A 27748-nucleotide genomic window follows, 5' to 3' on the forward strand; every position below is an offset into this window, starting at 1 on the left:
TGCTGGGCTGCAGTTTCCCCAGCTCCTGCCTGCTCTGGAGAGACATGACATGGCACTGCTGGTCTGGACAGAGCAGTGGGTAAATAAGCAAAGGCAGAATTCATCCTGGCTGAGGAGAAACAGTGCTGGAGTCGCTTTTGCAAGAAGCTAATTAACATCTGGTTTTGTATTTAACTTTCAGGCTGGCTCTAGAGAGTGTTGCAGTAAACAGGACACTGATTTGTTAATAGTGGGAGAGTGCTAAATGACTACAGTGCTAGAATTAATAGCTTGACAGCATATCCTCTTCTCTTCTCTCCTCCCACAGCAATTTGGACTGATACCCAAATAAACAATAACAAATAGATTTTTGGAGGAGCTGGCTAGGAGAAATAACAAAAGTCAAGGGGCACTCGTTATGCAACATTGTTCTGCTAGTATTTGACTCATCCAGAAAACCCTGTTCTACTCCCTAGCTTCATTTTCCATTTTCTTTTTTTTCCTTCAGCCTCTGTTGAGGAGGTATTATATTTGCTGCTTTGCTTTTTGTCCCTCAGAAACTCCCTATACCTTTGGATCTCCAGTTACTGTAGGCATGGAATGCTGGAAGAGTGTAGGCAGAACCCTACTGTAGAGAAATAGCATGTGAGAGCCTATAAAACCAGCTTGGGTTGGGCAAGAAAATTGCCCTGGCTTTAATTCCAACCACATGAGACTAACACCTGGGTGTATTTTGTGAAGAAGTGAGTGAATCTGAGTAGTTTATAAGTGTTATGTCCCACTTCTAGCAGCAGTAGTCCCCTGCCAGAAGCGGGGCAGCTGGGAGGCTGCAGTGCACCCCGGGGATGGCGGGTGTGAACAAGGAGTACGCTGTGTACCTTGTGATTCTCTCTGCAGTGTCTTGCCAGGGAATATCTTCAGGCGTTCCTTTCCCTCTGCTCTCCACAGGCTCTGCTTTGTGTCCTGCATGCACAGAAAGCTGTCCCAGCAATTCCTTTTGAAGTTTCGCCTGAAACACTTGGGGGTTTTCCTTACCCAAATGGAGGCTAGAGGTGAAGGGACTTTGCTGCCAATTCCTGTTCTGATCTAGAGTCTAAACTCCTGCTGTTAAAGCTCTACCAGCCACTTCTGTTCTAGATATGTCACTGCAATAGAGCAGAGGCTCCCCGGCTGTGCTCCTGCTTGAATCCAGGGTTACGCAATAGCAGCCTGCGAGTGCCAACGCAGATGCTGCTGCATCCAGACACGCTGTACAATGTAGTTGCTTGGATACCCCTTTTTTTTTTCTGTTCTTTTTCTCACAAGTGCTAGGTAACAATTTGCAACTCGTAATTATAACGTTGAACACAGATTCAGGTTAAGTAATGTAAAGAATTAGAAATATTAATGATTTCCTCTCTGTTTTTTAAAGGTTGAGCATTGTGGAATTTGCAAAGACTGAGTGTTGCTCTGTTCTCTTTTCAGAGTCTTTATTTCATCTTCATAAGTGTTAAATAACTTCCCCCTTTGAGAATATCTTTCATCCAGAAAATCATCTCTTAATTATTGATGCAATATGCCAAGATCCCTGAGTGGCCTGGCTGCTGGAGCTTTTATTTTGGGTAGGTCACGAAGATATCTGCGCTGCTCCTAATTCTCTGCGTTGTGTGTTCCTTACGTCAAGAGGAGATTTGACAGGGACTTGCAGGGATTGGATCTCAGAGGAGCTGAGTGGGTGAGAGTCTCCTGTAGCATTCTGGCAGGGAGAAGGATGCCTTTGTGTTAACAGGCAGCCCCTGGGCTCTATGAGCTGGTGTGGGGTGAGAGTGCAGCTGAAACGTGTCTCAGGGATGGCTGTGTGTGCTTCAATCTGGGGAATTTGAGGCAAGCTATCAAAATGAAAAAACTCTGCCTGGTTATGCTGATGCTAACCAGGAATTAGACTTAACAAGAGGGCTGTGCGGTCACAGCTTCATTTTATGGACACAGCTATGACATAAGTAGGAGTGGTATCCAAATAGCTCTATTCTTGTTCCATTATGGGAATAATATATTTCATGTATGTTGCAGGTGGATTAGCATTGTTTTAATGACCCTACTGTACATTCTGGAAGAGTCAAAGCTCTGGAGTTACAACTTGATCAGAGCCCTAGAATAACACCCTGATTTCTAATTGAGATAACTCCTGCAGGGATACAAATGAGCGTGCACCAAGGTAAACTAGATGCTAACAGGAAGATGGCTGATTGCAAGACAAAGACCCTTCCCTTTGCCGTGTACCTCCCTTCCTTCCACCCTCCTCCTCCTAAAATAGCCTTTCAGCATGAGTGAAAACCAAATATTTTCCTCTCTAAAAAACAATTTTAAATGCTTGTTCGTGTCAATGGGAAAGTAATTTAACCCAGAAGCTGGTGTTGTGCATCTGCTGTGTCTGATCTATGTCCTTATTCCTTGTAATGCTTTCCTGTTGCTCATGGATGGTAAAAGAGTATCAGCTGCAGTTCCAGGTCTCCAACTTCCCTGCATATGGCTCATTAGCCAGTTTGCTTTTCAGGCTCCTTCAATCTTGTTTAATTCTAGCTGTCACATTTTAATGCAACAGTTGAGGAGAGTGTCTCTCTCTCTTTCTGTCTTCAGCTGGAAACAGGCCCAGCTTCTGAGGTGAAGATGTCAGCCCTGTGGGTGAGGAGGTGCATGGCCAGGGCTGCTCTGGGTGCTCTGGAGGGCATTGGGAGGTTGAGTAAGGTCTGTGTTTTAACAGGCAGTGACTGGAGAGGGTCTGAGGTGTGGGTGTCCATCCTGCATAATTGCAGAGGGACAATTTCACGCATGTAAATGTGTCAGCCTGCATGAGTGGTGCTCATTGTGGCAACCTGTGGAGCTGGGATTTCACTTTAATCACAGACTGTTGGCAGTGTAGAAGCCCTGCCCTGAGATTCACCAGTGTACACATGCATATCTTTGACTTGGTCTTAGTCAAACTATACCCTTGACGTCAGCAGCAGTTTCCAGTATGAAAACTGGAGTTCCAGTGCCTCTGTTTATACAGCCAGTGAGTCTTCTCACACTTGGCACATTACCATGAGCATTTGTTACTGTTCTAGGGAAACAAATGCTCCTAAATTCTAAGATTTTTCAGTGGACAATGTCACTAGCTTTGCCTAAAAGGAGATTAAGCAGGTACCTTTAGGGTTCTGGTAGGCATTAAATCCAGCAAAGCATCATAATTACATTAAATACCTGTCTTTTCTGTCATACTTGCAGGGTGCTGAAGGGCCTTCTGAAAGTCGTGGGGAAGGTCTATTCAGGGAGACAGTAGTTCTGCTGGGTTTTTTTCTTTAGTGTCTGTAAGTGGCTAGAGATGATGTGCTACTACAGTTTTAGAAAGAGAAATTATATTAATGCACATTTGAGGTAGGGATATTTAAAGTTAATATATATCTGGAATGTATGGGTTTTTTTTCCTTCCCCTTAGGTGGGTCTCTGATGAAGGCAAGAGCTGTTATACTACTCATCAGGCAAGTTGGTTTCTCTGCAGAAATTCAGTTGACAGTAATCTGCTTTTAAATCTGTTCTTGTGGTGTAGTGTAGCAGGCTGTGTCACACTGTATTTCTCATCCTAAGTCTTGTTGTACCAGTTGAAGGCTTGTAATTTTTGTATTGAAGTGTCTGAGTTTTAGTTCTGCAGTTTTTAGTGAGTGCTAATCTAAACAAGGTTTGCATAAATCTCTTCGCTCCAGCGGGAAGATGAAAGCTTTGATAAGGAACTTGTTTTTTTCTCTCTCTCAAGCAGGAGCACAATGTCTCTGACCTAAATATACCAATTACTGACATAGCAAAGTGATACAGAAAACAATCCAGAAGGAGTGCCAACCTCTGAATGAACACTTGGCTGCAGAAAGCTACTGCTTATGTGGAACCTCAAATCCAGAAGACATGTGAGGAGGAAAACAGCATTCATTCAAAATATTTCATGCAAATAGTGAGGGGTGAGACAACAGCTGGAGAAATGCTTCTTTATCCTTTATCCCTATGGCTCAGGAGAGGTAAAAGCTCTATGCAAAACAGTGCAGTCCTCCCCTTTCACGTTTGTGGCCTGGTTTGCTCAGCTTTTTTGAAGAACTTTTATGTCAAACTTAAAGGCTTACTGGTAGCAGCTTCTCCTTTAAAATGTGTTTGATGGCAGATATAAGTATTTCAAAAAGTAGCAATAAGCTTCCTCTCTAGAGCATGCTAGGTGACTTTATTAATTAGTTTCATAATTTTTATTCATGATTAAGGTTACCCACCTCCAGAGACTGATGGAGTCTGAAGTGAACTGGTTTTCAGTTCAGCTTTGAGACCTATCCTCTATTAGTGAGTACTTGCACGTTGCAACCACACTGATGGTTTCCAAAATACACTGAGTAAATTGGTTCACACAAACTGCCACAGATTTCTGATTCTCTGTGTTGCAGCTGTGGAACTTGCAGACTCTGGATGCCCTTTTCTTGGTGGCCAAGTGACCCTTTTTAGTACCAAACTGCTACTAGACTTGGTCAGACTGGAAGTGGTACCTGGTATGGTTCTGCATCTCCCCTCAAACCCCAGTGGATTTATGTGTAGTCTTGGGCTTCTTGCAAGAAAAAGGGAACCTTTTATCAACCCAGGTTTTGGAATCAGCCCTTGTTTCGTTTTCCCAGGCAGTGTTGTTGCTGGCACTTCAGCCATACTGCAAATGCAGCATGTGTGGGCTTTTTGCTCACATAGTTTATTTAAGAGATTGATACAACTCAGACTACTGCAGAAAAGTCCCTCTGCTACAGAAATGTGTAATAGATATTTGGCAGTGCGACTCAAACATTTGTCTTGCTTTGTTCCAGCAGATGATTTGAGACTCTTGATAGGACCAGGTTTGTGCACGGTCTGCTGTTGAACAGGAATCTATCAAATATTTCATCTTGGAAGGCATTAAACTTCAGTTCTGTCTGATGTCCATGCACAAATCCTCATTCCTTGGACTTCATAAGTCTGCACTGAGTTGCTTCCTTGGGCATCTGGTGCCAGTCCCATGCAGATATTGGGTACCCCAGGGCATCTCCACTGTCACCACGTGTCTGTGTCAGTAGTTGAGTTGAGCCCTAAGGAATCTGATCATCCAGTGGATGCTCTTATCTCTGTGTGCTTTGTGTTGCATTAGAGGAGAGGCTGTGGCTGCAGCAGTGGCACCCTCTGCAAGACTTGACCAGACTGGGTTATCCATGTGTTGGGAAATAGTTGTGGGAGGGTGGCTTTTGTACTGACTTGCTTAATATTTGCTGGCACACAAGGAGAGCTCCCATATGAAGAAGCATGCACTGCTCTGTATGGCTGCAGCCCAAACAAAGGGACACTGGACACTGGTGGATGCTGTGAAAGGAGCATTTGCATGGTTTAATGAATGGATCAGTGCCTGCTTGCACAGCCTCTGATTTGACTGAAGCAGCTGCCTTCTTCCCAGCAAAGGTCATATTCATCTCAGAGACACTTTGTGTGTGTCTGAGCAGCTAGGTGGTATGTAGGCAAAGAGTAGAGCTGGGAGAGTGCTCATTTAATTACAGTCCTTTGCTTTGTAGTTCCTCCTTTGAGACTGAGTCCAATGCTGTCCACATGGTGGACGTTTGACCATGTTCAGTGGAAAGCCCCTCTGATGGCATGGATACATCTGGATGTTGCTGTGGGTTTGGGGGGAATCTATATTAACTAGTCTTCTGTAGTGTCTGAAGTGTTTACCTCACAGGTACAAGTAAGATGTTGACTTAAGGGGTCAGTAGACTCTCTAAATTGTTGGTGCTGTTTTGATATTTGCTGGCTGTGACCACTCACTCCTGATAAAAACACTTCCCAGGCATTGTCTATACGGTCAGGTATGTTGGCATAAAATCATACATAGCCAGCAGTTATTAAATGGGAATCCTTTTAAGCTTTGAAATATGTTTTTTTAGGGTGTAGTCTGTGTGAAATGTTCCTTGGTTAATAGAAATGTAGTGATTATTAGGCGCATGACTTAGACTAATAATCGTATCTTACAGTACAGGAACTTGCTGTGATGATGTTCCTGATGTTAAATCCAGGCAGACAGCTCCAGTCCCCGTACGTAAGAGTGGAGATTGAATCTTGTTTATCATTACATCAGTCTGCAAAAAGGAGATTTATAAGAGCAGAATTGTTTGCATGACATGGAGTGACTCCCATTGTATAGAGCAGAGCAGCACTCCAAAATTTCTCTCCTCTCCCTTGCCCTTTTGATGACAGATAGCTGGCAGTGGATCAAAGCACAAACAGGATTAATGCTTTGCATATTCTGTCCTACATGGCCTGAAAGGAGCAGAGATGGAATTTTTCATCTTTCACTTTAAACTGCATTTAATATCGTGGCCTAGTTTAGAGCTATGCGACTCATTCCTTCCATTTCCCCTGAGGCCTCTGTTTCTGGTCAAGGAAAGCAGGACATGACTCCCTCTGGAGCTCATCAGTGCTGCTCAGCTTCCTCCTCCATGCAGGCTGGTGGAGGAGGCTGGTTTGAGGCTGGAGCAATCCAGCATTAGGAATCTCCAAGGAGCATTTGTGGCAGCTGCCATTTCTTGGGTCTGTTGCTCTGGTCACATCACTGGTGCTGCAGGGCACAGGGAACCCAGAGCTGGGGCAGCATCCAAAGTTCTTGCCACCACCTGTGCAAAGGCAGCTGTGGAAGCTGGAGTGGTGTGGAAGGTCACACCTCCAAATGGCTGCGTTCACTTTCCAAGGATGCTGTCCGAGCACGATCCTTCTCAAAGGTGTCCTCAGAAAAGAATGTTTGAGCCTCATCTTGGCTGATGAATTGTTGTGCTGGCAGCAATAGCCCTTCACCTTTGGAAATAGGCTGGAAATGGCGAGACGGCGTGCAGGTGCTGGCTTTAGGGGCCGTGTCAGCGCTGGAGCCCGTGGCGCTGGAGCGGCGCCGGGGCGGGCGCAGGCTGTCCTGCCCTCCCCTCTAGCGGGGACAGCCCTCACTGCAGGCTCCCGGCGGGCGCCCGGGGTGTTCCGTGCCCGCCGCGCTTCGCACCGACCGCCGCGCAGCGGGAGGAGTGCGTGAAACACGGGAGCATTGCCTGTATCTCCGACACCCTCTGTCCAGGGATGCGTTTGCAGACGGGACAAGTGGATTGGGTGAAGGTGGTTCCGATACCTGGATCTGACCACTCTGTAAATCCAGGATGAAACATAAAGTCCAGGGAAGGCATAGGCTGCAGGCTGGTCAGAGTTGCTGATGAGAAGAGGAGGAGGCTGCTGAAGGTTAGTTTTGTTCCAGACAGCATCCCAGGTACTGGCAATGGGTCTCTTGCTCAAATCATGCTTGTCTACAGTTCTGTTTTCGTAGTCAGTTATATTCTGAGTGAATATGCTCCTCACACAAACCTGCTACATCTATGTCTGGTATCAAAGAGATGCAAGAGTTTCAGCAGAGACAGATGGTGATTAATTGGGCCATGTCTGGCCTCCTCCACACTGAGCTCCTTAGGGTTGAATTTTGAGGGGAGCTAAGATAATGATCTACATATTTCACGATCTTCTCCTGTCATTTGTGGGACTTTTGGCTATGGCACACCAGGCTTGCCAATTGTTGTGACAAGGATTTTTCTTGGCAGGTAGAAATGGCTGTTCATTATAATACTAAAAATGTTTGCATAGCTTGAGTTCCTGAGCAGTACAAACGAGACTTCAAGGGCTCTTTCAGTTGTTTTGCCTTGCTGTGGAGTTTGAGGAACTTGTTCTCTAGCTAAATACACACTTTTTCTTCAAAAACCCCATCATGTCTTTAGCAATTCTGCATGTAATGAAACATCTTCCCCTCCCTTCTGACCTCTTTCTTTTGCTTCCCCAATTCAACTTCTTGTAAACCCACAGGGAACTCAATTGGAACTTGTGTTCTGGCAGGATTGCCAAAGGAGAGCTGCAGGAGGGAAGCCCAGAGCAACCAAGAACAAAATTATCTTTTTCCTTCCTCTATCTGAGCTCTGGTTTTCATGGGATCCCCTGCCCTGACAAAACCCTTGGCATGTTTTAAAATGCTTTTTCCCTGTGGACCTGCACAAACATAGTAAGTTCTCACTAATACAACAGATCCTGTACCCCATCTCCAGTGCCTGGCAGGGCGTATGTAAATGTACTGTGAAGCAGAAGTAATTGCTGAGATCTCTCTGCTGAGGTATTGCTTTGGGCTGTAGTAGATAGGCCTAGTAAAATTCCACAGCACATTAGAGATTGTGCATATTAATATCTCATCTAAAGCAGCATAATATGTCAAATTTCTCCTTTCTGGTCATATCTGTGCTCACTCAGTCTGATTTGTCAGGTTTATTTATTTGTCAGGTTTTGTGGATTTTTACACTTGATTGCTGACACTGGACTGTGAATTAATATGATCTCCATAAAGGTAATAAAAACCCAGAGATTTTTGCCCAGAAGTGAACTATGTGTTTGGCTCTTGGCCTGCCATATTTGGCAGGGGTCACTGGAAGTCCATGCAAAAGCATGCAAAATCCTGCAGGGGCAAAAATTCCTGTAACACTGAGTTTTTAAAAGGCTTTTGAGAGAACATGAAGTGACAGCTGAGCAGAAAGTGAGTTCCTCTCTAGTGACAGCTGCATGCAGGAGCAGGGAGAGTTCCCCTTGCCTTACACAATCAGACCAGTGAAATGCAAGCCTTTGCTTTCTGCATGTTTTAAAAGATATTAATGTTTTTCTCCTTTCCTTATGCATGCAGGAGGCAGACAGCGGGGAGGAAGAATGCCGGTCCCAGCCCAGAAGGTAAGATTGTCACTCCAGGCTCACAGGAGTCCTCCAGGATGCCTTGCTGTGTGGAATGTTCCACAGGGCTTTTGCTGTTCCTCTGACATGTCCTGCAAACACACTTCACTTTCTACCTGTTGTTGATGGTGCACAACCATCTTAAATTGACCTTGCTGAAAAATGGGTTCTAGCAAAGGGCTTGCTGCAGCAGGAAATGGGAAAAGTCAGACTGCACACTAAAAAATAAATATGGGGAACAGTTGGCGAAGATGTCAGTGAATATATTCTCCAAACTGCTGTTTCTGTAGCTCCCTCCAGTGTCCTGTTTTGCTTCTCAGGATTTAGTCCGCCATCAGAGTATTCTGAGAGGTATAACCAGACTAATAAACTCCCGTTCTCTGGTTAAAAAGTCCTTGTTGCCATCAAGGGTGATCCTCATCCATACAGACACCTGCTGCTTAAATAGCACGTTCAGTGGATTTGTGGATATTTGCTGCTTATGCAGGTAGTCAAATTTATGCTCCAAAATTAGGAGACACTGAGAAATTGCAGGGGATTTTTTTTTTTTTTTAATAATTGGGATTGTTTTGCAGGGAGGTGTTCACCTCTTGTAAATGCTGATTTCAGTTGCTTCAGGAAGAACTTTTTTTGGTAAATGTTATTTGCTAAAAAATAAACATTGAAACTCAGCTGATTGAATTGTGACAAGTAATGGTGATTTTTATAATGTAGGTATACTCTGCAGGGTAAGACTTCTTGGGGTGTTGTAAGCTTTATCTCCTTTCCTCTAAGCCATCAAAAAAATATTTCAGCTGAACCTAAAAAAGCAAAAATTGTATATATCAGGTGACTTCTCCAATGGCAGGAACACTTTCTTGGCTTAAAATGTTGCAGCCAGATTTTGGGAAAGGCTTCAGATTCCCTCCAGAGGGAGTAAAGGGGAAGTGAAGGTGAAATGGTTCTCCCTTTATGAGCTCTCTGGCTGTTACGGTTCTTTGCTTAATGGTGTTTGTGTGAGTAGGTAGCAACAGAAGCCATAATATCTAGTATTTCAAATACTTGAACGAGATCTGGGCTTTGTGTTTTGGAGCCAACTTGGATAAATCTGCAAAAGAAAAAGCTTTCCCGGTTCCACATTCCCATGATTCCACTGTAGTTCTGTGATTTTGTGGCTCAGGGAAGATGCCTGCCCTGTTTACTTCAGTCTTCTAGCCCTAAATGATGATTTAAGAATTGCTGTTTCTTCATTTTACAGTTTTCATGAGTGAGAGGAAAGCTGGAAAGCACAATTCCCGAAGGCTTAAATTGAACTCAGCTAAACTCCAATTTTTCATTTCACTCTTGGCCTTCCAGCAGTCACAAGATCAACTCATGACTTGATCTCAGTATACATAATGTATTGGAAGGGATGGGAGGTATTTAATTGTTGTGGGCACTTAGCAACCATTGTAGGTTAGGTCTGAAATGAGCATTTTTTTAATATATTTGAAATAACTTCCTGGGGTAGGAAATGACAACCTGCTGTTGATGTGGTGATCTGAGCTCTGTGACTCCTGTTACTGAGGTCACAGAGCTAACTAAAACCAAACTCCTTCTGGGGGAAAACAAGGGGGTGGGTGTTAAATCTGTTTGATTACAGTAGGATAAAAATAATAGAGTCAAATGGGGTAAGTAGTGAACCTGGAGTCCTGCTGTGGAGGAGCAGCAGATGTCCATAAACAGTTCCTGAGTATATCTAATCCCCAGTTTTCACAAGAACATAGCAAGTAGCAGCTATTAAAAATACAGGCAGTAAAAAGGCTACAGATTGAGTTAGTCTTAAAAGGAAAAGTGTGTTTCCAGCTGCAGTGTCACTCAGGTAGTGCTCTGCAGTAGCCTGACATTCCTCACTGCCTGCCTGGGCAGGGCCCAGTTCTCCTGGGGCTTCATTCAGGTGACCTGGCTGCAGGTCCAGGCTGTGGTCACTGTTTGGGGTGGGATTTTTTTTTTTTTTTGCTGATTGTAAAATTCTGATGAGGAGACCTTTTGTCTCCTGCGGTGATGGAAAACGTGTTCACGTGCTACCTCAGCACTCAGGCATCAGGCATGTCCAAACTCACCCTGGTAACTGGACACTGAAGGCAGGAGTACTGCTGTGGGAGGACTAAATGTGTGTTTGCATAAATAAAATAACTTTTCAAAGGTTATTAAATAGGATCCTAGTGCACAAAGGTTTTAATGCTTGCAGGGGTGTTAGTGAAGACCTCAGCATAAGCACATGGACTTGTTTGGTGTCAGAAGATTTCTGCAGTGGTCAGACTCAACAATTATTGGGTAGAGCCTTCATTTCCATTCCTGTGTCCCCACATCTCTGCACAGCCTGGGGATTGCTGTCTCAGAAGAAATGTTACACTCAGATCCAGCTCAAGAGCACTGCTAATCCTGTGGTTAGCAAAATCTAGATAGCTTCTTGTGTTAGGTTTCTGCTGTTTATCTTTCCTCCCTGATGAGGTGTGGGATATCTATTGAGGTGAGGGGAGCATGCAGGAAAGCCTGGCAGCAGGACAGCAGGAGGGACAGTGTTTGTTGAGCAGACACTATGAAGAGCAGCAGACTAAAATGTCTCCCAAAGAAGCAGAGAAATAAGTTACAAACAGAAGCTTAAACTTGTAGGTGATCACCATACTTAAACAAAATGATCTGTCTGTTTGCTGACCTGTGTTTTTTAAGATCTAACACCAGAGAGGCCTGTGATTGCCTGGACTGGGTCTCACAGAGAAGGGAGAACTGTGTGAAAATGCTGTTTAAACATAAACCTGCTCTACAGAGTATTCAAATGACCTGACAAGTCTGCACTCGACAGCACCTTCATGGACTGAGGAGCTTTCTGCTTTGGAATTTAGCAGAATCTGCTTAAACTTTTGTCCAAAAGATGGAAAGAGCTATCAGAGTGCAGAAAGAGAGTTCCTGTGTGCTCTGCAGTCATCCTTGGAAGGTGCTTGAAATGGCATTTCCTGTCGAAGAACTCTTTTGTGTTGGTGCAAAGAAGAATGATTTGTTTTCCTACTGAGGCAAGTACTTGAGTATAGTGAACATAGATCTGACTTCTACAAATATTTCTATCCATTATTAAAAACCCCAGCAAGTTAATGCTGCCAATACCTGAAGCTAAACAAATAGGTGAAACCAGCTTGGCTTCTGCAATATTTTTTCTCACACCCAAGCCCTGCTCTGTGTCCAGCAGTGACCATTCATGCAGTTTATGGATGAGATCCCCAAAGCCCCGACACAGATCCAGGCTCTTGCTCTGGAGTGCCTGATCAAGCCAGTCCCTGTCACTCTTGGCTAGTAGAACTGAGGCAGTGCTGCATAAGCAGATGTCCTGAACAACCTATTTATTATGTTTATTACCTTCATAGCTATGTTCTGACATTTTTATTAGGCTGTCTGGAGGCTGTGGAGCTAAACTGGCCTGCACATCCCTCCTGTCCCCAGACATACTGAATACAGTCTTAATGAAGCATCTGTGTTAACAAGCTCTTTGCAGCATCCCAAAATTGGTTGTTAAAATCTACCTAAAACACACATATATTGAGCTGTGAGTTGTATTTACACCTGCTGAGGTATTGACATTCAGGTTTTGTGTGCTCTGTGCCAAGGTTGAAAGGATTCAGCATCTTTGTTTTGCTGACAAATGACATCTCTGGGGCCTGGGGCAGCAGCGGTGCTGCAGCTGCATTGGATTTGCTGTCAGGATCTGCCTCTTGATTTTTGGGTTTTATGTCTTAAATGGTGCCTCTATTTCCACACCATCATGATTCTACCACTTCTGTGTGCCTTGAAACAACTCTGGTTGCTGAAATGCAGCATTTGAGGCAGCTCAGTAACTGAGCATATAAAATTGGGTGAGCTGTATTGCCTAGTGAGGCTGCCAGGGACTTCAGAGGGATTCTTTGAACTTTTATGGCCTGGCAGTGGGTCAGACTAAAGTCCATTTGCTCAGGTAGAGCTGAGGAGCCTGTCCTTCCCTTCAGGTGCCACAGAAATTACATCCTGTTTGAAATCTGAAACTTGTTACCTGAAAATGTTCTCAGAAAGTGCTTGTCCTACCCTCTTCAAGTGGAGACAAGAGTGTGGTGTTAAATTATAATTTAAAAAGAAAAAAAAAAAAAAACAAAACACACCTTCTGCAGCACAAGTATGGTTACCTTCTTTGGTTTTTTTTTAGTTAAAACAGTTCCTTCCAGGAGTGAACTGGGAAGGAAAGCAAATCAGATTATTGGCATGATAACAGCTGGATGTGCCAAGTTGCCTCAAGGTCTCAAGCTGTGAGTAAATACCTTTGTTTTAGGAGCAGAAGACCACAGTCTGATGCAGGAGCTGATGGTTTATAGCAGTGTAAAAGTTGCTTTTCAAAGAGTAAGTGGAATAAGTACATGTGCTTTTTTTTACAGGGCAGCAGCTCAATAAACTGTAAGCCACTGTGTTTGATTTTTAAACTGAGACCTGTTGTACAATATTTGTTAATCCCTGCGAGAAATGGGGGGTGATTGTGTGATACTGAATTGCCTGCACTTCCAAAGGCTCATTCACACTCCACACTGAGGTGTGTGGGTCTGCAGCGTCCTGTGACTGCTGTGACTTTTGCAGATGTGTGTCATCACCATTTGGTGCTCCTGTGGCAGGCTCCTGCTGCTCCTGGTTATCCTTAAAACCTACCTGGTGTTACAGGAGACACTTCCAAAAGCCATGTGCTGAGAGTTCTGGCAACTAAACCTTTCTTGTGCTGCCTTTGCTTGCTGCTGCAGCTGCCAAACAATTATTCTGTTGGTATTTGAACAGTAGCTGGATCTTTATTGGGTGTGCAAGACAGTTTGTTAAGTCCTGTCTTTAGTAAGACAGGGCTGTGTGTGTGCTGTACAGGAAAACGTGTGTTTATCCATGCTGGAGATTACTAAGCTCTTGTAGTATGAACCTTATCTTTAGAATGTATTTCCTGAATTCATCTTTCTGTCTTTCCTTTCAGTGACAGCTCAGCCTCTCTCTGGCATTTACTACAGCTGCTTGGGGAGAGTGTAATGCTGAGATAAAGAACAGTTCTGGTCATTTGCCAGCTCTGCTGACCACCAGAAAAAGTTCTGTGGGCCAGATTCATTACAGTAGCCTTCATTTTTGAATACCAGTTATTTTATCACCAAACTGCGAGCAAAAGTATTGAACTGGCAGTAAAATTTGGGTTTATTAGATTAGTAACAGGTATCTGCAGGGCTGATTAACTTCAAGATCTGTGTTTGTGGTTGCGACGTGTTCAGTCCAGTCCGATGACATACCTGTGGATCACAATACTGTGTGAGATGATTTCAGGTGTGATCTTCAGGCTGAAGGATCAAGCAGAGTAATATCATTGCCTTGCCAAATTACCAGGTAAACACAGGGAGCTAGCTCAAAATCTGAATGCATATGAAAAGTGGTTTTGAACTTATCATTCCAAGTGTGTGAATGGAGGAGAATGAGGAACAGGGCAAGGACATGCTGGGAAGTAAAAGGAATGAAGGTGGGTCAGATCCTTCAGCTACCAAAAGGAGTCCAGAGCAGCTGCTCCCATGCACTTGTGCTCTTTCAGAGGGTCACAGAAGAGGGGCTGACCAGGAGGTGCCTTAAGGATTCCATACATACTTCTGTCTCCTGCTGAGCATGAACCAGGTGCTCTAAACTAGAGGATTTTTATTCCTTTAGAATAGAAACTGAAATTCCCTTTCCTGGTGAGACACCTTCACAAGACTTCAAAGTTAAACATGAATCTTCAGAGCTTTCAGCATTTTGGGGATTTCAGACACTTAAACGTATTTTGATAATCTGAGCCAGGGTTTCTGGACTCATTGCCATTCAGCTCTTTGGTGTCTTTGCATCAAAAACATTCCTTTATAAAATTGGGTGAGTAGATGGTTTGACAGTTGGGAGGATTTAGATCTTTCTTTTCCACAGGTCACTGAAATAATACATTACCTACCTGGTGTTGCTTGTTGAGAGCAGACATTGCTGCCTGTGCCCTTTTTCCTGCCCGGGTCCCTTCAGTCATCTTTGCTTCAGGCTCTGTAAAAAAGGTGTAATTGAGCATTGACCTCTCTGTGTCAGACCCTCGAAGATTTAATGATAAGTAAACTACACAGTGATTGGATGTTCAGCTGGTGAGGGAAGGGTTTAATGAACTGATAATATTGCAAAATAGGTGTTGAATTCTCAGCTGGGTAGCCTAATCATCGATCATGATGGGCAGCTGACCAAAGGGCTTTAAAAGCAGGGGTTTGTTCTTTCAGTGATGCTTATCTCCCTGCCCCTGTACTTGGCTGATTTCTTTGCTCAAGAACTGGAAACAGAAATACTCTTTGACAGCTTAAATAACCAAATTTAGAATGTGGCTTCCTGTTCTGACTGGTTCTTCAGGATTAAAGTACAGTAGTTTTGCGTGCTTTCCCTGTTCCTGCCTCCCCCTGCCTTTTTTTTTTTTCTTTCTGTTTTTTGGGTTTTTTTGTTTGTTTGTTTTAACTAGATATGGGCTCCTTTATAATTACTTGGTTAAGTTCCCCTGGCTGTGTGTAATCCAGCTGGTGTATGTAAGCCCTGCCTTGGTGGGTGGTATGTCTGTTATCACTGGGAGAGTTTTGTGTCTGTGCTGTACTCTGTCTCCTTCTGCCCTGCGTGCATTGGCTTGTTTATGATGGCTGCTACTGAAATCACTTCATGTTTTCCTGATAAATTGGACTGCAGAACACAGAAGTCTTCATCTCCCATGCCAGAACCATCCAGAAGGCTTCTGACAGCTCAGCTTCTCCTCTGAGGCAGAGGCAGCACTAGGAGATGAGTGCATGAGGTGCTGCTCTCAGCCAGTCGGGCTCTACCTATTTACAGGTTTGCTGCCCTAATTTGAAGCTCTTCCCAAATAAATCATCTATTTGGACCATTAATCCACTCACACTCATCTGTCAACTCTGTTTAGTGCTTAAAGCCACATGTCCTCACAGCAAAAGGATGATTTAACTGACTTCCCACCAAAAACGCAAGGTCATCAGGTCCTGTGACCCTCAAAGAGCTCAGTGTGGCAGCAAGTTTTTCAAGGCTACCCCTTAGGACCCTTTTCCCATCAGAGCTGATGCAGACACGGCTGCCTTTGTGGACAAAGACTGAGTGTGGCTGCCGGTGAGAACAAAAAAGGACTTGGCCCCACCTCTGCACACGGAAATGAACTTGCTACCTCTGTTCCCCAGCAGTGCCTGTGCAAGACTCCCGTGCTTGGCTGTGGGCAGGAACGTGTTGTTTTTCAAATTCTGTGACTTTTCATAAATATCACCGGAAGCAGCTGTTAAACAGTACAGAATAAACTTTCCACATGTGCAGTAAAGGTGGCTGAGCAGACACGGCCGTAGCACTTCGCTCGGCAGGGAGAGGATGTGCTGGGGATGAGGGGGAGGTTTGTTTGTCACAGCAGTTTCACGAGTTTTTTCATAATCCCCTGAAAACATGGGTCTGGGTTCTGCATTGTCTTTTCTGTGATACTGATAATAATGATTATGGGCAAAATTCCAATGTGTGATAGCCTCCCACTGTCCCCTTTACCTTGAACATGACCAGTGTTACAGCTGTAGCACTTTCCATGTTTGTAGGAACAGAACATTCCTTGCTTTTGCAGAGAGTACCTGGACTTCAGACCAAACAGGCATAATAATACCCAACCCTTGACACCCACTGGAGTTAGAAAGACTATGACAGTATATTTTGTTCATTAGGGTTCTTCAAAAAGAGAGAACTGAGGGGACCAGAGAAAATGTCACTGGTTGGTGTACTGTAAAATGAAAAGAGGTCATCAGGTCCCCCTTTATATAGACTAAAAATTGAAGATGCCTAATAAAACAATCATGCTCCAAATTTAATCATGTTAACACGTGAGCAAACACTCAGCAAACCCCTGTGGGATAGGAGTGGGTGGAACACGATGACACCCACACCTTTGTGTGGTCTGACAAGAAGCAGCGATTCAGCCTGAAGCTGTTGATCTTGGATGGAAACAGAAGCTTGATGAATGCCCTGTTTGCATGTGGACTATGTGCACTGACAGGACTGGGTGTCCAGCTCTGAGCATACCTCCTGCAAGTGTCAAATCTGGCCGTGCCAGTGCCAAGCCTGAACTAAGCACCAGGGACTGAGTTGACAAGTGCTAGTCCTGTGTAGGACACAGGATTACTCTGTTACACCACTGTGAGTTCAAAAACTGCTAAAATGCACCAGCAAGGTGAAACAGCTGAAGGTACTGTGTAAGCTGCTGTGATCGTGGAGTTTTGCAATGCAGACACCAAGGAAAATGATGACTGTATGAATAAACAATATGTTGTCAGCCTTGTCTGCCAGACGGAACACTACAAGTCAATAGGAGAGATTTGTGTATGCATGTTCTCCTTCCAGCCCTTGAAACTTCTTTCCAGAGGCAGCTCTGGTAGCATTCCTTCTGCTCCCCCCTCCTGAAGTGTTTGCTCAGACACCACTCACACTCTTTATTTTTTTTTCCATTGTGCTTCCATAACTGGTTCTAGCTGCTGCCTTATTGTAGCAAAGGTTTGGGGATGGGTGTTTTTATGGTGTGTCTCACGTGCTGTATATAACTCCATTTATTAGTTTGTGTGGTGTTCAAAGGTTAAATGGGATCCTGCTGCCCCACAGCAGGATGGTGTCACGGTGCCTTGTGGGGTTTGCTGCCTGCCCTGCTGGGCCCCGCTGGTCCTGGGGCCTCCTGGGGAGTGGGAACTGCTGAACAGAACTCAGACAAGCAGTGCCCTTTCCCCTGCAGCAAAGTGTCATTTCGTGCACTGGGCTTGAGACCCCAGACAGGCGTATTTACATCTTGTCATGCAGTGATTAATGGCCCTGCTCACATGCTCTGTTGCAGCACGGCGGTGATTTAGGCTGCTACCTGTCATCACTGCAATTTTGTGCACTTTAAATTCTTCATGTATTTGTCCCAGCAGAGTGCACCTGCTTCCAGCCAGGAGCAGTTTCTTGGCTGTCTTATGACTTGCTGCCTAAACTCCATCTCTTTCTTTTTGCCTGCACCTTGCTCCTGCATGCTGAGAGATCAATTTACTGGGTCTAAACTTTTACTTCTGTTTAAACATAGGAGCAACTTTGACAAAGAAACAGAGTTATTCTTTAAGTCTGATGTTAAAAGCAAAATATGAAAATAACACAGTACTTATTGCTGTTGACTAGTTGATAGCGTGGTGATGGGTCAAAGATTGGATTTGATCTTGGAGGTCTTTTCCAACCTTAATGATTCTCTGAGTCTCCACAAATTGACATGGGAACTGAAAGGCTGATCTCACTAATATGTACCTGAAATCAGTGGCACTTTCAGGCTGGAGTTTCAATCTTTATGGCAACAAATCCAAGTTCCAGCAGCTGTTCTTAGTGCAGATTTCAAGATACGAACTTATTTGAGAATTTCCTATTTCTGTTCTCTATAGGTTTGAAAAGAAAACAAATGGGATATTTCTGTCATCATTTAGTTCCCTGGCAGGTAAAGATGCAGTGCATGGTTGTATCAATCCAGGACTAACTAATTAATTTACAAATCTATTATCTATATGTTATGAGTAGCTGCTTGTAGTTAATCACTGCACTTGTTTTCAGCAGGGTTTAAGGGCTTGCCTTGTAATGGTAGTTATGTGTAAGAAATCTGACGTGTCCGGACAGTATCTAAGTACATTTAGTTTTCTACACTGTTTGAATAAAGCCCTTAAGTTATTAATTAGAATAGAACAGAAGTTCTGGGCTTGTTTTTCAGTCTGTGAATGTGTGGTATGTGTTACTACTGCATATGAGGTTCTTGCCAGTCTCTTGACCTCTGGAAGGATTGAGTTACCCTCCATTTCTTAATCCCGATTTTTCCATTGCTTCTTGCAACTGACTTCATTTCTGCCTAACAAAATGATTTTTTTTGGCATTGCAGCAAGCTGGCACTGCATTTTCTTTACAGCTGCGAGGCACCATTACCAGAGCTGTGCTCCTGGCTATATAGGATGACATTGCTTAAATTGTTGCAACCAAACAATACCCTAGTAAAACTTGCAGAATCACAAGTTCCACTGCTTTGCCCTTTTCTCTGCCCATCCCTGAAGTGGAGATGGTCAAGACCTTTCAGACAAGTGTCTTCTTGCTCCTGTCAAGTCTTCTATCAAGATCTGAAGCAGCTGCCATCACACTGTGTTGATTTTTTCAACTTCCCTCTGCTTCTCTGAAACTTTTAGTTAATAATTGGAAATAAAGCTGATGAAGCTTTTGGCTTCCAGCTCTGCTGCTAGATCATAGGGGCAGCTCTGCAGTTGATGCCTTGGTATTTTTTGCTCTTGAGTAGATGTCATTGACAAGTAGTTGTGTTTAAACTCACATCTTCCCCTGCCAGCTCACTTGTGCCTCCTTGCTGGGCATGTGCCACCTGGAGCAGATGACTTAAGACTGGTATATCGTGTTCCTCTGTGGTGGGATGTCATGCATTCCTATGGGAAACACAAAACTTGAGTTTGCTTCCAATCCAAGGCTCCTTGGTTGTTCGCCCGCGCTGCTTGCTGGGTGTAAGGACTGGAGAATGCCGGTCTGGGATGGGCAGTGCAGGGTGGGATCGAGCTGCCCCCCGCTCTCCCCAGTGGAAAACCGGATTGTTTCCCTCGCACTGTAACATCTGAATTCCCAGCAGCCAAACGACAGGACTTTTGTTCTAAATAACTTCCTTTCTTCCTCTTCTCGAGGGGCTATGGAGCTAAAGATTAAACAGCACTGAAAGGCAGCTGCTTCTCTTCTCCTTTGGCAGAAAGCAAGTTGTCGCGTCTCTGCATATGAAAGTTACTGCCAAGAACTCTTCCCCTCATCTCCTGCAGAAGAGAAATTAAGGTCGTTTCCTAAGCACCCGAGTTGTCGCTGCCTGCCTTTTGCAAAACATCGTTTGATGTGCTGCATCAAACCCGTTTGCAGGGCGTGCAGCCTCGCTGCTAGATCAGAGAGAGAATAAAGGAGCGGGGGGAAAGGGAAGGGAAAGCAGAAGCTGGGCGCACCCACGGGCGGTGCTGTGCCCCGTCCGCGCTGCCGCTCGCCGGGTGAACCGGCAGCTGAACCCGGCCCGTGAGCGGCCTGTCCCTGACCCATGTGTCCCGGTTCCGCCTGTCCCTGACCCATGTGGCCCGGTTCCGCCTGTCCCTGACCCATGTGGCCCGGTCCCGCGGGTCCCTGATCCATGTGGCCCGGTTCTGCCTGTCCCTGTTCCATGTATCCCGGTTCCCGCCTGTCCCTGATCCATGTGTCCCGGTTCCGCCTGTCCCGGTCCCGCCTATCCCTGATCTATGTGTCCCGGTCCCTGATCTATGTGTCCCGGTTCCGCCTGTCCCGGTCCCGCGGGTCCCTGATCCATGTGTCCCGGTTCCGCCTGTCCCGGTCCCGCGGGTCCCTGATCCATGTGTCCCGGTCCCTGTTCCATGTGTCCCGGTCCCGCGGGTCCCTGATCCATGTCTCCCGGTCCCTGTTCCATGTCTCCCTGTCCCGCCTGTCCGTGATCCATGTGTCCCGGTCCCTGAGCCATGTCTCCCGGTCCCGCCTGTCCCTGTTCCATGTCTCCCGGTCCCGCCTGTCCGTGATCCATGTGTCCCGGTCCCGCGTGTCCCGGTCCCGCGTGTCCCCTCCCTTTCCCGCAGCCCCGCGCCGCCACGTGCGGGGTGGGCGGGGCAGGGGCGGGGCTGCCCCGGCCCCGCCCTCGGGCCGCGCCTGCGCGGCGGGGGCGGCGCGGCGGGCGCGGGGCAGAGCGGCGGTGCCGATGCCGCGGGGCAGGGCGGCCGCCGCGGCGGGGAGCGATGATCCCCTACTTCTCCGACAACGCCGTCATCTCCCAGGGCACCATCGCCCAGCTGTGAGTACCGGTACACGCCGCCGAGACTCCCCTTCGCGGTACCGCTCCGCCTGCCCCGGCTCCCGGCGGCTCCCCGTGCTCGGGCGTGCGCTCCCCTCTCCCCTCTCTCCTCGCCTGCCCCGTTTCCCGTAGTTCGCTCCGCCGCCGGTTGCCTCCGGGCAAACTTTCCCCTGGCCGGCACCGCAGTGTGTAAGTGCTGATAAGCGCCGGCAGCGCCCGGCGGCTGCTGCTCCCTCACTTCCCTGATTATTCTTTTTTTTCACCGCGAGTTCTCCGAGTCCCGTCCGAGCGCTTCTCTCGGTGTGACGCGGGAGCTGCCCGGGCAGTCAGGGCTGCGCTTCCTGCCGCCGGTTCCCCGTGCGGGGCCGGTGCGGGACCGCCGGCAGGCTGGGCGCTGGCAGCGGGGTACAGATCCCTGCCCGCATACTTTCAGCCGTCTTTTTTGCTCCAAGCAGAGATTAGCTGCTTGATCTGATCTCTTGGGTTATCGCAGAGCGGCAGAGGGGCTGGGGTGTCCCAGGTGGGAGCCGCAGGAGCAGGTCTGAGACATTACACTCGGCACCTGCGGGTCACAAGGCAGAGACGTGCGCTCTGCCAGTTGTTCAGTACTGTCAGTCTTGGGCAGCTCTGAAGTGCAGAGTGTCTCCGTGTCCCAAACTAAGCCGCATGGAAAATCAGTCTCTCCAGCTGCACACACCCCCCCACCCCCGCCTTTGATATGCAGATACGAATAATCATTTAATTTATAAACAGTTAATAGCCACTGCCTGGGTCGTGGGGTTTGGCTGGAAGGATTAAGGAGGGAAGTGGCAGCTATGGGGTGGTAGATAAGGCGTTCAGAGAGATAGTCGCCGTGGTCTAGCCATGCTTGATACTTCTTTAAAGAAGCCAACAGATTGTTTTATCTCTTGAAAGCATCATGAAAGGCTTACAGATAAAGTGCTGCGTCCCACCTGGAACTGTGTTGTCTCAAGAAGCTCCTGCTAGAACTGCAGCTGCCTTGCATTTACAAAGTCTTTAATAGATACCTCTGCTTATGCTTCATATGGAAATGAGTCCCCGGACTCTGTGCCTTCTTTTGTAAGCGCTAGCAATCACTGCTGCAGTTGGTAATCGCTTCAGCTAAGTCTCTGTGAGCCTTTCATACTCAGCCCAAAATGTTCGTAATTAGTATTTTTTTCCGTTCACAGTGTTGCCTGTAAACATCAGAGCTTTCCCTGCGGTTGCTGATAATGTAGGTTTAACAGAGGTGTACCTAAACTGTTCTTCCAAAGCAATGATGCAAACTGGATATGCCCTGGGCTTTGGGAAGTTGCAGTAATTCTGGAGTTGTGTCGAAAACCCCAATATACATTTCCTTGGAGCTCCAGATGATTTACTGAGCTAGAGTAGGTAGCCAGGTAACAGTTTAAGTGCTTTTAAGGTGTTTGTTTTATCCACTGCTCAAACACTTAACCCCCAGGAGTGGAGACTGTACGGAAAGGGATCAAAAGAAAGGGGAAATGCTGTTCATCTCTGCTCCGTCCATCACATGTCACATGGATCCCTGCAGCAAAGTGCCTCGTGGTGGTTTAAATGGCCACTTGGTTGGAAGGACCACCCTTTCCTTTTCTGGGGAGAGAGATAACAGAGTTATCAGTGGAGCTTACGCTGTCTTTTGCCTCCTGTGAGGGAAGATTAATAAGCATGAGAATGACAGAGCTTTTGGCCCACGAAGAAATGTTCTCACAGGGATGAGTATTGGATTAATATTTTGCTAGTGTTCTCAGTCAGGATGGTGCTGTGGCTCTTGGGCTGGCCTACTAAAGGCCAGCATTTAAAGTTTGTGCTCCTAATTACAATTTCACAAAGGCTGATTAATACTGGATGTCCTTATTTGATCATGGGCAAGACCTAAAAATCCAGATTTAGTTGTTTTTTATGCTAAAAATGTGTTATCTGTGGAATGGGAAGGGCAGTGGTGAACCAAACATGATCAGAAACTTCTGTTTCAGTGTATTCTTTAGTAGATGTATTTGGCTGATCAGCTCTGACTTTCAGAGATCAGCAGAAATTACTCTTGTGTTGACGGTTTTAGTCAGTAATGTAGTCAGCTGGTCTGGGTCTAATTCATTTCAGGTTCACAAGGATTCAAATAATGTCCGGGAGACTTGTGTTTATCAAAATGCTCAGAATTTATAGTTGTAACTTGTTCCAGAAAGTCTTGCTACTCTCACTGAACCTAGGGGGAATTCTGCTGATTTGCTAGTTTATTTGTGTGTAGGATTCAAAAACTTTGGTCTACTAAAACTTTAAGGCAGCTGATAGGAAAGATAGAAAAAAGCAAAGCTTCAGATAGTCTGCCAATATCAAAGAGTTTTTAACAAGAAACCTGGAGGAATTGCCATGGATCAGTTCTTCCTGCCTGCAGTTGCTTCCTTTGCCTCTGGCCAAGTTGAGTTATTCAGTTCATTGCTGGTGTCACTGAAGTGGCTTTTTCAAGTTTCTCTGATAATGCCAGATTCCTCTGTCACCCAGTTTTCATGTTTATCTCAGGATGACCCAGCCATCAGGGTGCTCACTTGGGGTTTGAGAAAACCCAACTCTTGCTTTCACTGTGCCACATCCTTCCTGTGTGAGTCTTACCAGGCTGTGCTCAGGAAGGTGCAGAGGGATGCCCAGCCTTTGTTCACAACCTGAGGATTGACCACCTCCCTTTGGTGCTGGCATCCCTCTGGCATTTTGAAACATTTTTTGTTGTGTTTAAATACTTTTGACTCTGCTTTGGCTTCTTTTCTGCCAGGCAGCAGTGGGAGCCCTCCCTGGGCATAGTTGAGCACATATTGAAGCACTCCTGCCCTGTTTACTCCTTCATCTGCCAACACTCGTCTTTTTTATGGATCTAAAAGCACAGATACATTCACTGCTTTCCATGGTTCTCATGCTTGTCTCATACCAGTCTATTTTCTATTATAAGATGTTAACTCAGTTTTTATATGTAATTTAAACTTTGAGGGGGGAAAAAGAACGAGCAGGAGTAGACGCTTTCTTCAGTGCATTGTGAGTTTATGGTGTAGCTCTTAAGGGGAAAAAAGTAAACCCAAGAAGTTAAACTGAATTATTTTCAGTGATAGGTAGACACAAAATGTCCTTTCAGACCTGACTTAGCAGTTTCAGACCTGAGTTGCTCTCTCCTGTAATCAGTAATCAGTTTTCTTCTGACAACCCTTGTGTGCAGAGTGTGAAGAAACAACACTTCACAGTGTAAGAGGAAGTTCTGAGGCTGTGCAGGTAATTACAAACTGTACAGTAAATGACAGCAGTGGGTAATTCAGGCTCATTGTGTTGCCACCTCTGTGCTGTAACCTCTCTTTGTGCCCAGCCTGCTTGGTCCTTTGTCCTCCTCCACCCCTTTCATTTTCCTCTGTCACACGGCCATGGCTTTTATGGTGGGAAATTTCATGACCCCCTAATCTTAAATTGTGCCAAGCCAAGTCAGGAACTTGGATAGGTGTGCGGCTGCTGTTGCCATCCATTGGAGGGCTGTTTATTTATTTATTTCTTGTATGGGAAGCCTTACAACCTTTTTATCTCCTTACGATGTTGTTGCTGCCAAAACCCTTGACCGTTCAGCAATTAGACTGCAATCCTCTGAGTAGCATGTTATTGGAAATCTTTAATTGCTTCTGTGCCATTGTAAAGCATTTTTTGTGCGTATTTTAGCATTGTGCTGAGAGTCACTGATATTTAAGAGTTGAGGAGGAGATGCTTGGAAACTGCTGCAAAAAAAGCCTGGAAGATCAGCAGAGTCATTCCAGTTAGCACTGTCAACTCTGACTGAAGTCACCTTATGAGCTGAGGGTTGCTCTGGTTGGAAGTGTTTGACATACAGAAAGTGGTTGACCAGCCCTTCATGTTTTGTAGAGCCTGGTAGCATCAGGGCAGAGTGCAGGAGTTGTTTTCTCCATTCAAGCGTGCACTGTGTGCTCCAGGTTTGTAGGGCTGCAGAAGACAGCCTCCTACCCCGTCAGGGATGTGATGGGAATGTGCAGGCAGGGGAACCTGACCCCTTACCCTTCCTGCCCACCCCTCCACGCAGCTGAGCTCACCCTGCACAGTGGACGGGCTTCCTGTTGACAGAGCAGAGTCGTCGGGGATTTCTCATCTTTTTTATTTCTTTACTGCTTATGATGAAGCAAATGTGATGTTTAAGAGGCCTCTTACTACCCACTGATTACTAAAAACTGTTCAAATAGGTTGTGGTATTTGCATAAAATTAGTATAGTCTGTGCAAAGTTAATCATTAACCAAGCCAGGGCTGTATTGTTCATAACTACTTTTCCTGTTTGGCTTTTTCTTTTATTCCCCTGGAAGCTGTGGGTATTTGTCTCACTGATCCTTCCTGGTAAGGGCTGGAAGAGACACAGAGATGGTTATCGGACATCAAATCAAAACCTGAGCCACAAACCAGTGTTTCAAGGACAAACCCCCCACGCCACCACTCTTTTTGAGCAATATGTTTTAGTTAGGAAGCCCACGCTGCTGGGCTGCCAAATTAATGTTTTAAAATGATTTAAATGGTAAAGTTGACTCTGAGATTGTGTTGTCTTGAAACATCTGCAGATGTTCCTGTTTCTGGAAATGCTTGGGATTTTTCTAAATACCACAAAGCAGAAGGACCCCAGTGAGATTATCAGCAGAAAAAGACCTTTTGGGGCCAGTTAATAGCTGGCTGGGATTTTTTTTCAGGACTCTACGTCCTTGCACCTTTATCACAGAGCCCCTGGTTAAAATATTGCTTCATTGTTTTTAAAACAACTTCAAGCTAACTTTCAAGCTAACAGTTCCTTCTGACTAGTGTTTGTGGGGTCAGAGAAAGTTGAAAACTCTGCATCCCGTTCTGCAGTAGGCTCTGAAGGGCTGTTGTCTCCCCTGTATTGGTTTGACAAACAGCATTTAAATTATCAGCTTGTATGGGCTTAAAACTAATTCAGCAACTATTTTTCTCCAGTGTAACATATGTAATGTGTACAGAGCAAATTTGCAACTTGAGTTTCCAGCCATGGTGTTTCATAGCAGCTGGTTGAAGACTGAAATTTTCACAAACACATGGAGCAAGACTCACTCCTGTCCTTAGCAGTAAACACTTGTGCTTTTGCTGAAGTATTCCAACACCACCCCTTTGCTTTCTATGTGCAGCTTGGCCTGAGCTTGAATCCAGCAACTTGTGAAGGAACTTCAGACTGGCAAGAGCTGTTCTGCAGCCACCTATTGCTGGGTTGTGTGGGATTAACCAAGTGTTTTGTGACAGACAGCAGCTTTCTGGTTCAAGGACATCAGCCTGTGGATGAGGGAGGGTGGGGAAAAGAAAAGCCTATAGAGGTAAACTTAAAAGACAAGTCACAGAGTTGCTGAAGGCTGGGAGTGGCATAGGAATCCAACCTGGAAGATCTCAGTGTAGGATTGACATTTTTTGATGCTGGCAAGTTGATAAATTTGGGCACTTATATTATATTGAGGTGACAGGCTCCTTGTTCAGTACATTTTCCTGTTTATCCAGTACTTATCTGCCCCTCATCAACATCGTGTTCAGCTCTTTGGGCTCTCTGATTTACTTGCAATAAGCCATTTAAGCAGAATGCTTTTCCTCAAAACACCTTTGTTATGAATAGGCTAAATCCAGGCTGCTGAACCAGAAATGATTTAGTCCTTTCTTTTAAACAAATGATCTTTGTCACTTATTAGCGAACTCTTTCATTTGTTCACACACTTCTCACAATGGCTTAATGAGCTCCGTGCTGTCCCACCAGGCAGGGCTGGCTCCTGCCTGGGATCTCCTCGGGAACGCTGCAGGTCGGGGTTGGGGTTGCACTGTTAAACTTCCAGCTTTTCCCTGAAAGAGCAGAGATCTGTGACATCTGACTGTGGAGGCACCCAGGTGGATCAGAGCGAGTTCACCCCAAGGTCCAGAGCTGTCTGGAGGTGCCCAGGGACCCCTGTTGAGATGAGCTTAGAGTAGTCTGTACTGTGGTGTTATGGTGCATACTGTGCTGGATTTCCTCACTCCTTGTGATTTGTTTGCCAGCATGAATAGAATAAATTTGCTTCTCTGAGCCTCTTGTTGCCCTGCAGCCTCTTTTTGTACAGAATCCCAGCTGGGTGCTTTGGAGTGGGCTGTTACCTGTCTTGGCTCAGGCACCTGTAGCTGACAGACTGGCATGGGCAGCGAGTTCTGTGTGTACTGCTGATGTTTTGTGAGACTCCAAATGGCAGGTGGGACTGGAGTAGGGTCATTTTGATTAGCAAATGAGAAATTTACCTTGATCAGGTTACAGTGTAAGGGGGAATCCCATTTGCACAAAGGTGTAAAGAGCTATCACGAGTCTTAACCACTGTCCTCCTATTAGTTTCCTACTTGCTTTCTGCAACTCGATACTGAATTAAAATGAACCCAGATTGTGGGAGGAGTTTTACTGGGGGTTTTTGTTTGTTTAGTTTGTTTGGGTTTTTTTAAGGGCTCATTGCATGGTGGTGTGTGAAGAGCTTGTCACTGGCTTTGTTGTTGTTATTGTTAGGGTTGGTTTGTTGTTTTTTTTTTTTCCTTTATTTGCTTTGTAAAAGAGATGGAGAAATCAAAAAACAAATGCAAAGTGGAACAGCCACATTCCTCTGTGGCGCAAAGACTGAAAGACAGTCTAAATAAAAACAAACAGTTTGTCAGCACCATTTCTAGCCTTCCTGTTGGTTTGCCATGATGAGAAAATTGCAGGAAAGCAAAAGAGGAATATCCATGTGCCTTGATAGCAAGCGGGGGTGACAAAAATACCCACCGCAGCGGTGGGTGAGGCTGTGTCCAGTGTGTGTGAACAGGACTGGTATGTGGGGGTGTCCGAGCCAGCCCAGGAGCTGCATTTTGGGAAGTGAGGTCAGGAGATGGACCAGGACATCACCCAGATTTCCAGCACAGTCCCCAGCAAAACCTTGACACTGCTGTAATCTTCCTGACTCTTTTGTCCTTAGTTCCTTCAAGTACATAATGAAATGTTCGATGAGAGGCTCTCTAGCTTGAAATTAAGCAAATATCTATTCTGGAGCCTTTTA

At 45.6% G+C, this 27748-nt stretch overlaps 1 protein-coding gene across 2 annotated transcripts in view; it reads left to right on the forward strand.

Moving 5' to 3' along the window:
* The window catches only part of SSH2 (slingshot protein phosphatase 2), a 90426-nt gene that overhangs the window by 18981 nt on the left and 43697 nt on the right, over nucleotides 1-27748 (forward strand). Inside the window, exon 2 of one of the 2 annotated variants that reach the window (XM_031506469.3) lies at nucleotides 8723-8766. In XM_031506469.3, coding sequence (XP_031362329.3) covers nucleotides 8723-8766 — 44 coding nt within the window. Of the gene's footprint in view, nucleotides 1-8722; nucleotides 8767-20509; nucleotides 20669-27748 lie in introns of those variants that run through there. The other variant, XM_021551047.4, reaches the window with a different exon arrangement.

Source organism: Lonchura striata, chromosome 19 (genome assembly GCF_050655825.1).
Source record: "Lonchura striata isolate lonStrDom1 chromosome 19, ASM5065582v1, whole genome shotgun sequence".
Taxonomy (NCBI): domain Eukaryota; kingdom Metazoa; phylum Chordata; class Aves; order Passeriformes; family Estrildidae; genus Lonchura; species Lonchura striata.